The 13,941-nt window shown below is 42.4% G+C and overlaps 1 protein-coding gene across 7 annotated transcripts in view; it reads right to left on the bottom strand.

Annotated features, from left to right (window-relative positions):
- LOC127574151 (receptor-type tyrosine-protein phosphatase mu-like) overlaps positions 1–13,941 on the bottom strand; it is a 746,263-nt gene that overhangs the window by 82,262 nt on the left and 650,060 nt on the right. For all 7 annotated transcript variants that reach the window (XM_052022906.1, XM_052022912.1, XM_052022911.1 and 4 more), the window contains one exon: positions 13,229–13,416. In XM_052022906.1, coding sequence (XP_051878866.1) covers positions 13,229–13,416 — 188 coding nt within the window. The remainder of the gene's footprint in view (positions 1–13,228; positions 13,417–13,941) is intronic.

Consider the following 13,941-nt stretch of genomic DNA (forward strand, 5'->3'; position numbering starts at 1 on the left):
TGATCTCATAGAAGTTTATAAAATCATGAGGGTCATTAGATAAGGTGGATGGTAACAGTCTTTTCCCCATGGTAGGGGAGTCTAAAACTAGGGGGCATAGGTTTGGAGGGGAAAGATTTAAAAGGGACTTGAGGGGCAACTTTTTCGCGCAGAGGGTGGTGAGTATATGGAACGAGCTGCCAGAGGAAGTGGTTGAGGCAGGTACAATAGTACCATCTAAGAAGCACTTGGATAGGTAGATGAAGGGGCAAGGCTTAGAGGGATATGGGCTGAATGCAGGAAATTGGCACTAGATGGGTGGGCACCATACTTGGCATGGACATGTTGGGCCGAAGGGTCTGTATCTGTGCTGTATTGCTCTGTGACTCCTTTGAAAAATCAGTAGGGAGGGACAAGTGTAAAACCTAACTATTAGCTAGTGTTGGGGCACAGTTCCACATCAGCTCTATGACTCCAATTTTTTTTCCTTTCCCTTTTTTTCCCTCAGCCCACCGGTTCCCATCACCCCATCTCTTTCCTCTCTCGCGTCCTCTCGATCTGCCCATCACCCACATATTCCTCCCACTGGTTCTCTTCCCCACCTCCTTCGTTCTACTCCACTCTCCTCTCCTATCAGATTCCGTCTTCTTCAGCCCTTTGTCACTTCTACCTTCCACCTCCCAGCTTCTTCCATCATTCCCACTTCCCCCCTCCCCCACCTGCCTATCACCCTCCTCACCTGGATCCATCTATCACACCCTCACACCACCCCCCCCCCCCAAACCCCACCCTCCCGGCTCTTCCTCCATCCCTTCCTCCCACCTTTTTATACTGGCTATCTCGCCTCTCTCTTTCCAGTCCTGATGAAGGGTCTCAACCTGAAATGTCGACTGTCCATTTCCCTCCATAGATGATTCCTGACTCGCTGAGTTCCTCCGGCTTTTTGTGTGTTGCTCCAGATTTCAGGCATCTGCAGTCTCTTCTGTCTTCTATACTCCATGCCCTGACTGATGAAGACCAGCATGCCAAAAGTTTTCTTCACCACTCTGTGTACCTGCAATGTCACTTTCAGGGAACCACGTACGTGTACTCCTAGGTCCCTCTGTTCTACAACAGCCCCCGGTGTCAAAGTCAAGTTTACTGTCATGTGCACAAGTACATGTATGCACGGATGAAAAACTTACTTACAGCAGCATCACAGGCACACAACATCAGATATATAACGTTCACAAGGAAAATATAAATTAACAACATAAATTATACAAAATTATACAAGAAAGAACATAACTAGATCAAAAAATACCAATGTCCATTGTAGTGCAAAATTGGTCAAAGTGGTCGTAGTGTTGCTATACTGAGGTAGTGATTAGGGTTGTGCCGGTTGGTTCAAGAGCTGGACGTTTGAAGGGAAGTAGCTGTTCTTGCTATACTGCCTTTTAGCCTGCTGTCTCGGAACAACCTTACTACAAGCTCACTTGTTCAACCAAAAACTGTGGCTGAGGAAAAATGCCTTGCAGTTTATTATTATTAAGTAATTGGTCAAAATATCCTGTTTGCCTGCAAACAAAACATCATGCCTTTGCGTGTGCTCCCATGCTCCTTTATTCACAGTGCTAATGGAAAGCTCATCTGCAATGCAAATGCTTTTCACCTTACCTTCCTTGATATGAAGGGAACACCCCCCCATACTAATGAAACTGGTCAAGGTTGTCCAACAGAAAGCACTCTTGAAAGTGGGGAGAGGGAAACTGAGATCAGGGAAGACCCCAGGTAGCCCCATGGTACTTGGAGCAGCATCTGCAGTTTTAGTGGTTTACAATGAAACTTAAAGAATAAACCTTATTTGGAATCCTCTGGCCACATTCTTGTGGTTTGGCAATTATTTTTAATTTCTTAATTTTTTTAGAATCTGGGCATTGCCAGCCGGGTCAGCATTTATTGCCCATCCCTAACTGCTCTTGAGAAGATAGTGGCTATTCACTTTGTTGAACCACGGTTGTCCTTTTGGTGAAGGTACCACGACAGAGCTGTGGTGTTGGGAGTTCCAGGATTTAGACCCAGACACAAGGAAGGAATGGCAATATATTTCCAAGTGACTGAGAGGGATTCTGCATGTGGTGGTCTCCATGCACCTGAGGCCCTATCTTTCTTGATGTTAGGGATCAGGGGTTTGGTAGCTAGTAGCTTAGATGTGTCGTCGTGGCTATCCCTCAAGGTCGAGGATGATGGTCTTCATTCCGTTGATCTATTTATGGGCTCTCAAGTGAGTAGCCCACAGAGCGAAGACGCCTGTGCGTGTATTTGTTTACCGTGTACTTGATGTTGCACTACAAAAGGCACACGATACTTCACAAGTCAACCAACTGATGGATGTGTTGCAGCCTTTATCCTCCTTCACAGCTGTTGAGTTCAAAATAACTTTGTCCACCTGTTCCACCGGTGAGGTCTTGTAGTAATGAGTAAATGCAGGTCAATTGTAGATAATACACACTGCAGCCACCAAACACTGGTGGTTGAATACTCAGGGCGATGGATGGGATATTAATCAAGAAGGCTGCTTTGTCTTGGATGGTATCAAGTTTCTTGAAAGTTCTTGGCATTTAACTCATGCAGACGTTGTGTTTTATTGTTAATAGTCCCTGTAAAATTGGTAGCAATGCCACAGACTGAAACAGGGATTCATGATGTTGCTACACAAGCTGTGCTGATGAACATCAGTAAATCCCATTACCCCATCCATATCCTTTCCAAATGTTACCATGACACTGTTCCTGAAACATAACCATTCTCTCACCTTGTTAGTCGATGAAATAAATCAAGGACCCCTCTTACTCCAGTCATTCACTTTCCTCCCTCTCCCATTGGGCAGGAGATACAAAAGCTTGAAAACGCATACCACTAGATTCAAGGACAGCTTCTATCTCACTGTTATCAGACTTTTGAATGGAGCTCTCATATGTTAAAGATGAACTCTTGATCTCCCAATCTACCCCGTCATGGCCCTTGCGTTTTATTTGTTTACTTGCACTTCACTGTCTCTGTAGCTGCAACATTATATTCTGCATTCTGGTTTTTTCACTGCCTCAATGTACTTATGTATGTCTTCACCTGCCTGGGTAGCACACAGACAAAAGCTTTTCACTGTATCTCAGTATATGTGACAATAATAAACCAATGGCAAAACCAATAAGGTAATGGAATGAAAAACAGAAAATGCTAGAAATGCTCAGCAGGTCATGTAGCATTTTTGGAAAGAGAAACAGAGTTGATGTTTCAGGTCAAAGAGCCTTTGCCTCGTTCCCAATTCTGACGGGAGGTCTTCAACCCGAAACATTAACTCTGTTTCTCTTTCCACTGATATTGCCTGACCTGCTGAGTGTTTCCATCATTTTCTGTTCTTATTTCAGATTTCCAGCATCTACAGTTTCTTAATTTTACCTGAAAGAATAGAACCTAATGCCAATAAAACAAAGCAGGTTAACTTAACTGGCGTCAGCAAAAATAAAACAAAATGATGCTCTTGGGCTCAGGAAACCTTCTCCTGTTCTGATCTTGTTATGCAGAGGAAATGGACTGAAGCAAGCAAACAACTCTTTGGAAAATGGTTTTAAAATGATTTGCCGTAATTCGTTGAAAAAAGCTCCACACACCCTGAGATCTGCCTGCAGGACACTTATCCTTAAGTGATAACTAGATAACTCATACTGTTCATTTAAGACGATTTATTATTTCATCCATGAACACACTCCAGCAATCAGACAGTCATCGTACATGACACAGAAAAGATTCTCTTAAGCCCAAGAGTGCTACCTCTCTTGCTCACTCATGGATGATGAAAGCCTCACTATCATTTTCCTTCCCCAATCCATGAGATTGAATCCTGTCAAACTCTTGATCTTAAAGTATAAACAAATAAGGTGATGTGAAATGCCAAAAGTGAATGTCATCATTCATTAAAGAGCAGTTGCTCAAACTAAAAGATTATAATCAGTGTAGAAAGGTGTTTAGGGATATATTATTGTGGTTGTCATTTCTCTGCAGATGACGCTGACACTGATCAGTTCAAACAGGAAAGACTAATAAGCCGTCACAAAACATTGAATTTTATTTATAACTATACCAAATGTCTCAACTAAAATTAAAGATTACAAGTGGCAGACCGCCAATCGCAAGTTCTTGACAAGAGACATTTAAATTTTGGAATATGTTTTGAAAGTTCTTCAAAAAGGATTGGGTGACAAAATTTAGCTACAAAGAATGAAAAGAGCAAGTAGTTCAAGTGAATTGTTCCATCCTGGGTTAGAAAGAAAGACCTGCATCTCAGCAGCACCTTCCACATCGCTTTCAGGACATCCAAATGCACTTTGCACCAACAAAGTACCTTTGAAGTGTAACTACTTTCGGAAATGCTGCAGCCAATGTGTACACAACTGGTTCACACAAATAACAATGTGATAATGACCAGGTAGTCCATCTCAGTAATGTTAATGGATGAATAACCATTGGACAGGACTCCAGGAATAACTCCCCTGCTTTTCTTCAAAATAGTGCTGTGGGACCCTTTGCACTCAACTAGTTGAGCAGCAAGGTTACGATACACTTTTATGAAACATTGGTTAGGCCAGGGTACAGTTCTGGTTACCACTCTATAGGAAGGGTGTGATTGCAATGGAGAGGGTGCAGGGCAGATTCACCAGGACGTTGCTTGGTATGAAGTATGTCAGTTATGAGAAGAGACTGGATAGATTGGGTTTGTTTCCCTTGGAGCGCAGGAGGCTGGGGGACCTGATAGAGGTATACAAAATAATGAGAGGCACTGATAAGATAGATAGTAGGAAATCTTTCTCCATAGCAAAGGTGTCTAAAACCAAGGGGCATAGGTTTAGAGTGAGAGGTAAGAGGTTAGAGAGGACCTGAGAAAGAACATTTTCATCCAGAGGGTGGTTAGAACCTGGAATGCATTGCATGAGTGGGTAATGAAGGCAGGTTCTCTCACAAAATGTAATAATTATACAGACATGCACTGAATTGCCAAGGCATCGAAGGCTGGCAACTTTAGTAGCTTTACCACTGGAAGAGGATCTCAGAAAAGGAAAGCAACACTTTTTAATATACTCTCTCCTCTTGCCCTTTAGAAATGCAGGAATGGTGATCATACCAACTCCTTAGCCTAAAGAAATATGACCCGTATTCATGATAGAGAAGGCAATTTGAAATAATGGGCTGGAGTAATGACATCCAAGGAGGGTTCTCCTTTAACAGATGCATCACTGCTTAGAGTTAAAGATCAGTTATTTTTATACACATCAGCAGATAAGGTAAAATAAATGTTTCCAGTTGATAAATATCAGTGCCACTGAGTGCCAGTAATTAGTCAACTCTGAAAATTCTATCATGCACTCTGCAGCGTCTTTTCACTATAAGGAAAGAGCAGCACTTGTTGCTCTCTGCATGTGTTTATTGACTTGAACAAGGCAATATTGGAAGGTATTGTTAGTGATATTGCAGAATATTCTGACCTTGAGCTGAAATTGGGTTCAGTAAAGGTAATGTGAATGAAGGTTTGATAATAATATTGAAAGTCAGCGTCTCTAATGTTCTGAATATTGACTTCAGTTTAATATGGGTGAGAAGCTGCACTGATTCCTCCTCTCATTTCAGAAGAAAAATCACAGAAATTTACAGCACAACAGGAGGCTGTTTAGCCCATTGTGACTGTGCTAGCTTTTTGGATGAGCTATCCAATTAGTTCCTACCTTTTTCCTTCAGCTTTTTAGAATCCCTCCTTCCCCCCACCCCCACCCCAATCAAGTCCAATCCACTTTGGAAAAGTGTTATCAACTCTGTTTCAACTACAATACATTCCATAACAGGTCAAAAGACAACCTCCCCATTAGCTCTTGCAATTTAAGTCTGTATCCTTCAGTTACTGGTCATTCTGCTACTACATAAAGGTAAGTGTAGCGGTTAGCGTAACACTATTACAGTGCCAGCAACCCGGGTTCAATTCTGGCCGCTGTCTGTAAGGAGTTTGCATGTTCTCTCCGTGTCTGTGTGGGTTTCCTCCGGGTGCACTGGTTTCCTCCCACATTCCAAAGATGTACGGGTTAGGAAGTTGTGGGCATGCTACGTTGGCGTCAGAAGTGTGGCGACACTTGTGGGCTGCCCCCAGAACACTCTACGCAAAAGATGCATTTCACTGTGTGTTTCGATGTACATGTGACTAATAAAGATATCTTATTTTAAACACAGTGAATGAAAGAGAGAAAGCCCCCAATAATTTAGCCCTTGAAAGTCAGACACCAGGGAACAGTAAAACCAACCAGCCTCTCCTGCACAAATTAGACATTGGATCATAAGATGTAGGCTGAAAGATTGGTAAGGAACCTGTCAGTCAAGCATGTTAGCATTTTAGTCTTACACTTGAAGTTCATGAGCTCAGACCTAATCTTACTCAGTTTTCCACTCCGATGATTTGTTGATACTGTTTCTCTCTCCATGGATGCTGAATGACCTGCTGATCGTTTCTGCTTTTATCTCAGACACATTTGACGCACCAATGAAGTGCAGAGGGAGAGCTCCAGTAGCCATTAATATTGGGCAGGATACCAGGTCAACTCCCTTCCAATAACATCCAAAGTATGCTTTACATCGACCAGGGAGGGAAGATGGAGCCTTGATTTAACACCACATCCAAAAGTAGAAGAGTTACGAGGATGATTCCTGGAATGAAAGGGCTTACATATGAGGAGCGTTTGTTGGCTCTTGGACTGCTTGGACTGTATTCACTGGAATACAGAAGAACGAGAGGGAACCTCATAGAAACATATTGAATGTTGAAAGGACTGGACAGAGTAGATGTGGCTAAGTTGTTTCCCTTGGTGGGTGAGTCCAGGACAAGAGGGCACAATCTTAGAATTAGAGGGTACCCATTTAGAACAGAGATGAGGAGAAACTTCTTTAGCTAGAGGGTCGTGGATTTATGGAATTCATTGCCACATACAGCTGTGGAGGCCCGATCATTGGGGGTGTTTAAGGAAGAGATTGATAGGTATCTAATTAGTCAGGGTATCAAGGGATATGGGAAAAGGCTGGGAATTGGGGCTAGATGGGAGAATATTTTAGCTCATGGTGAAGTGGCGGAGCAGACTCGATGGGCTGAATGGCTTACTTCAGCTCCTTTGTCTTGTGATCTTGTGATAACAGTGCAGCATTCTGACAGCAATGCACAAAAGCACTGGTCTGGATAGTATTCTCAAGCCTTTGGATAAGCACAGTGGCACAATAGTTAGTGCACACAGTTCCAGCGACCCAGGTTCGATTCTGATCTTGGATGCTGTGTGGAATTTGCATGTTCTCCCTCTGACTATATGGGTTTCCCCCAGCTGCTCCGGTTTCTTCCCATATCCCAAAGACATGGGTGTATACTAATTTATTTCTACAAATTGCCCCTAATGTAGGCAGGAGCATCAGGAAAAGCTGATGGGCATGTGAGGGAGAATAGATTACAGGGAAATAATTGGGTAATGAAACCAATGGGAATGCCCTGAGAGACAGCACACTCATTGGGCCCAATGGCCTCCTTCTTGGTCATAAGGAAATATGATAACATGATTAACAGACTTGCCATGTTTCAGAAGGGATGTCAAATTGAAGGCCCCTTTTACTCTGATAGGTGAAAGTTAAAGATCCCATTGCTTTATTAAAAAAAACATTGTGGTTCTGGCTGCTTTTTTGTGATTTTCCTTCTTATAAAAGAATATTTCTTTAAGAAAGCTTTGATGAACTCAACACTGTCAAGTGGGGAATTGCAGCAGTCAATTTGCAAACATCCAGATTCAACAAACAGCAATGATGAACATGACCTGAGTCTGATTTTATTAACCTTTGTCCATTAATGTTGCATGCAATGCTGGGGCAAACCCCTTCCAAAGTACCAATGGTATTATTTACATCCTCCAGTGAGGGTTAGTGGAGCTTTGATTTAACACCACATCCAAAAGTGAATGTGCTGCCAGGGGTGGCAGTGGAGACAAATACAGTAGAGGCGTTTAAGACAGATCGGCACATGAATGTGCAGAGAATGGAGGGGTTTGGAAATTCTGTACACAGAAGGGATTAGTTTATTTAGATGTTTAATTACTGTTTTAATTAGTTCGGCACAAAATTGTGGGCTGAAGGGCTGTTTCTGTGCTGTACTGTTCTGTGTTCTATGATAGAGCAGCATTCTGACATTACTGCATGAAAACATTGGCCTGGATTACACCCTCAAGCCTCTGGAGAGGAATTTGATCCAATGATCTTCTGGCAGAAGCAGGAGCCTTGTGTTTTAAGCCAAGACTGATGAAGGAGCAGCCAGCTGCCTCAGTTGGGTAGAGCACTGAAAGACTAAAGAGGTGAAAAAAATGTCAGAGACTCCCCCACCTTGTCGAGAACAGAAGCCAAAGGATGGAGAGATAGTGGATTGAAAAGCAGAGAACCTACGTTCACTCTGGATCAAACCTTGATTAGACCACACTTAGAGTACCATGTACAGTTCTGTTCTCCATATTATGGAAAGGATATAGGGGCACAAGAAGGAAGGATTTACAAGAATGATACCAGAAATACAAGACGATATGTATCAGGAAAGGGTAAACAGTTCCTTTCTCTCAAGAAGGGAAGCCTGAAAGTTGATCTAATAAAGGTATTTAAAATACTCAAATGTTTTGATAGAATGAATGTAAAGAGAATGTTTCTACTTGTGGGGGAAAAGCACAATCAGAGTCCATCAATTTAAGACCAATTTAAAACCAAGAAATCCAGAAGGGAATTCAGAGTAATCTTCTTCACAGAAAGAGCAGGGAGAATGAGGAACTCGCTTTCACAGTCAGTGACTGAAGTAAATAGTGGAGATGCATTTTAGGACCTTATGCAGAGTTTCAACTCAAAATGTCGACAACTCCTTTCCTCCCACAAATGCTGCTCGACCCACTGAGTTCTTCCAGTAGATTCTTTGTTGCTCCAGATTCCAGCACCTGCAGTCTCTTGTGGCTCCATTCAAGGACCAGTTGAACAAGCATATGAGGGATGAGGGGAAAGAGAGGTACACTGATAGATTTAAATGAGAAATGCTAGTAGGAGGCCTAGTGGATCATTCACTGTATATCCTATGTAATCCTATGGAACTAAGTTATCCCTTTCATGATTGCAATATCCTGCCTTAAGTATGAAGAATGGTAATTTGAAAGTGTTGGAAAAAGTATTTGTGGAATTGTCCATAGTAATACTCAGTCCTTCGCCCACAGTAAGAAAAAAATATTGTAAGCATAAAGAGATAAATAATGTACTTAAGAGGCTTCTTTCCTTTATTACAGCAGCTTGTTCAGTGATGTACAAATGCATCTCTGCAACAGCTTCCCACTGCTCCCACTGATTAATTATAAAGCTCTTACTTCTCACTTTCAGTCTGAGAAGATGTGATCTACACACTGACACATTACTGAACACAATGCATTTTGTTGCTGGTAAGTCACTGTCAGTCTGCACTTGAAATCTCATTGATTTCCATGTGAGGCTTGTCATGTTTGCTAAGTGTAGATCATCTTTCAGTGCCAAAGTAACAGCTGTATCATGTTTAGTGCAACTAATCGTTATTCTCTGCTGGCATTGACCTCCCTCTGAGGCTGTTTTGATTTGCAGTATAATTGCAGCCGTCTGTGAGGTATATCTCTTATTTTGCATACCTTTATTAGTTTAGTGCATTCTTAGAACAAAGAACTGTGCAGCACAGGAACAGGCTCTTCAGCTCGTGATGTCTGTGTCGACCATGATGCTAATTAAACCAATCCCATCTGCCTGCACATGATCCATATCCCTCCATTCCCTGCCCATCCATGTGCCTGTCTAAATGCCTCTTAAATGCTACTACTGGATTTGCTTCCACCACTACCCCTGACAATGTGTTCCTTTAAACTTTCTCCCTCTCACCTTAAATTTATGCCCTCTAGTATTTGACATTTCCACCCTGGGAAAAAGTTAACCCTATCTTTGCCTCTCATAATGTTATAAACTTCTATCAGGTCTCCCCTCAGCCTCTGATGCTCCAGAGAAAACCTCTCCTTATAGCTAATTTGTCCAACCTCTCCTTATAGCTAATTCTCTCTAATCTAAGCAACATCATGGTGCACCTCTTCTGTACCCTCTCCAAAGCCACCACATCCTTCCTACAATGTATTGTGGTGACCAGAAGTGCACAATACTCCAAATGTGGCCTAATCAGAGTTTTATACAGCTGCAACATGACTTCCCAACTTTTATACTCAATGCCTCGACCAATGAAGGCAAGCATGCCGTACACCTTCTTTATCACCCTATCTATTTGTGTTGCAACTTTCAGGGAGCTATGGTCTTGCACCCCAAGATCCCTCTGTACATCAATGCTCCTAAGGGTCCTGCTATTTATTGTATACTTTCCTACTGGATTTGACCTCCCAAAGTGCAACACCTTACATTTGTCCAGATTAACCTCCATCTGGCAATTCTCTGTCCATACTTCTGAATGATCTATATCTTGCTGTATTCTCTGACAACTTTGCTCACTATCTGCAACCCTGCCAATTTTTGTGATATCTGAAAAGTTTCTAATCAGCTCACCTACATTTTTGTCCAAATCATTTACATATGTAACAAACAAAAGAGGTCCCGGCACTGACCCCTGTGGAACACCACAGGTCACACCCCTCCACCTTTCCCTCGAGCTCCTGTTCTATCCTCATCCATAATTATCTTAAAACTTATAGAATTATGATCACTGTTCCTAAAATGCTCTCCCACTGAAACTCTGATCACCTGACAAGGCTCATTTCCCAATACAAGCTCTAGTATGGCCCGTTCCCTGGTAGGACTATACAGGTACTTGTCAATAAGCCCTCTTGGATGCACCTAACAAATTCTGCCCCATCTAAGCCTCTGGCACTAAGGTGGTCCCAGTCAATTTTGGGGACATCAAAAAGTCACCCACTACAACGACATTGTTGCTTTCACATTTTTGCATAATCTGTCTACATATCTGATCCTCTATCTCCCGCTGGCTCTTGGGAGGCCTGTACTTTAAACCCATCATAATGATTGTACCTTTCTTATTCCTGAACTCTCCCCATATTACCTCACTGGATAGTAATATAATATAAACTGGCCTGCCACTGCCCAGTTAAGAAGCAGTGAAGTAAGCAGCAAATTCACTACTTTATGGATCTGCCAAAACTGCCCAGCTTTGCCAGTGCATTGGGGGTAAGGAGCAAATTTACTCAAAGGTCCACTAGATTTACTCCCGTTCAACTCTAAAAGAGTAAGTTTTACAAAGGCCCTTTACCAACATAGGCCTTGTGGGGTGACCAAACTCCTTGGACTGGTATGGATTCAGCAGGAATGAAAGACAAATCTATCGGAGTGCGATGAGAAACCTGAGAGGGAAATTGCCTGGGCAACAAAAGAAATGTGTTTTAAAATCATTTTAATTACTGGTGGTAAATATATCAGACAAGGGAAGAATTATCCAATTGTGTTGCATGAAGTGCATTCACCTTCTGATTTCACAGAAGGGTGGTGAGTTATGAGCATGGACATGTTAGGCAGTTGGTGGCATAAGTGTATACAGTTGGTTGGGATTGGAATGTGGGTCACTTGGAAATTATGTGCTAAAAGCTCCAGGAATGTGTCCAATCAGTGCATTTTGCAAAAATTACAGATGGACTCACAGAGAGCAGAGAAGTAATTTTCCAGTGCGCACCAAGTATATGTCAGGTTGCCATCTGTGCCAAGCAGTGGAAACTTCCCCAATTAAGTCACATGTGCATTTACACTCAGAAACACAGATTATACAAACATAAATCGCTGTAAATAACAACACTGTGCAGTCGGGTGAGTTAAATACCAGCCCTTCCACTCTGAGGCCTATCTTCAAATCAAGCTCACACTCAAGCTTGCTGCTGTTATCTAATGCACCACTAAAAACTGCTTTGAATCAAGCTCAAAATTCCCTGGCCCACTTAAGGAATGGTATTTGGAGAAATGGGAGTAAAACCCCCCTATGTTGTATCCACTAAATTTGCTTCCATTCATATGTTACCATTTTGCAAGTATAGTGTGTGCAACAGAAGTGAATATGGGGTCTCCCCAGGGCAGGACATAGTGAATGGCAGGGCCCTGGGGAGTGTTGTTGGACCCAGAGACCAAGGTGTACAAGTACATAGCTCCCTGAAAGTGACAACACAGGGTGGTGAAGAAGGGGTATGCCATGCTTGCTTTCATCTGCCAAGGCATTGAGTACACATCGGATGTCACATTACAGCTGTGCAAAGCGTTGGTTAGGCCACACTTCAAGTATTGTGTGCAGTTCTGATCACCACACTACAGGAAAGATGTGCTTAAGCTAGAGAGGGTGGAGAAAAGATTCACAAGGCTGTTGCCTGGATTGGAGGGCTTGAGTTATAAGGAGAGATTGGATGGGCTGAGTCTGTTTTCCCTGCAGCAAAGAAGGCTGAAAGGCGACATGATAGAGGTATATAAAATTGTCATAGACATAGATAGGGTAGATAGCCAGAGTCTGTTTCCCATGGTAGGGATGTCCAAAACTAGAAGGCATAGGTTTAAAGTGAGAGGGAAGAGGTTTGTAGGGTATCTGAGGGGTAAATTTTTCACATAAAGAGTAGTTGGTGTCTGGAATGAGCTGCTGGAGGAGGTGGTGGAGGCAGGAACAGTCACGACATTTAAGAAGCATCTGGTGAGGTACTTGAGTGAACAGGGCATAGAGGGATATGGAGTTAATGCAGGCAAGTGGGATTAGCATAGATGGGGAATGATGGTTGGCATTGATGCTGTGGGCTGAAGGGCCTGTTCCTATGGTGTACGATTTTATAGCTGTATGTTTTTCGTTGTGGAGAGAGAGAGAGATAGAGGGAGTGAGAGAGGGAGCGAGAGGGAGATAGAGGGAGTGAGAGAGAGAATGGGAGAGGGAGAGACGTTTTGTATTAACTGTGCTGTACCTCTTCTGAGCGTTCTTGGTGTTCAATGCTGATACTGGCCATACCATATTGAAAAGTTTCTGTTCTTTGCAACACATAAATTAAGTGGATAAGGGGGTGTCTTTGAAACTGATGTGTGAGGCTGTTAAACTGTAGAGCCTATCCAACTATTGCTTCACATTAGATTAAGCGAGCATGAAGAATAACACAAGTCACATTTCTTCCTTCCTAATCGCCGGTCTTACCTCATACTCCTCCTTGAACCCATAACCTTCGGAACATTTCATCTGTGTAATGTGCTGCAGCAGGTCTGCGACTCGAATGGCTGGGTGAAGCTGCCCTGTTTGGTATGGCACGTCCACAGGTTCTCGTTTCTTGTAGGGGTGGGGCTGTGCCAAGTTGCTGGCCTCATTGTTGACAGTGTGATTTTCATCTACATGCAGACAACAAAATACATTAGCTCTCCCTCAGCTGGACTGGTTTGTAAAAGCTTCACTTTCCAAGTAAATTAGATTCAATTGCAATTAATCAAGCAATGTGAATTGTTTTGAAAGGTATTTTTAAAGCTGCAGTATGATAGCCATTCCCAAAAACCACAAAGAAGGTTGATAGTAAAAAGTTTCCGTGATCAAAAGAGAATTTCTCCAATTAATACTTCTTATTAATAACACCTATTATGTTGGCCAAATTGATTTCAGAGTTCATAGAATCATAGATCATAACTTAACAGACGCATAGTGACAGAGGATTCTGGTCTAGTAATCCAGAGACCTCATGAATCAAAGGCAAGAACTCAATGCCTGGAAATTCATCCCTCATCCATAAAGTATGTGCAGTGTGGTTCTTTGCCTCTGAAGTTTAATTGCATTGACTTCAATCAAAATAATCTTTGGAAGCAGTGTGTAAATTTTTGCCCCTATTACATGTTTAACCTAATATTACTGACCTAGATAAAATT

This window comes from Pristis pectinata, chromosome 9 (genome assembly GCF_009764475.1).
Source record: "Pristis pectinata isolate sPriPec2 chromosome 9, sPriPec2.1.pri, whole genome shotgun sequence".
Classification (NCBI taxonomy): domain Eukaryota; kingdom Metazoa; phylum Chordata; class Chondrichthyes; order Rhinopristiformes; family Pristidae; genus Pristis; species Pristis pectinata.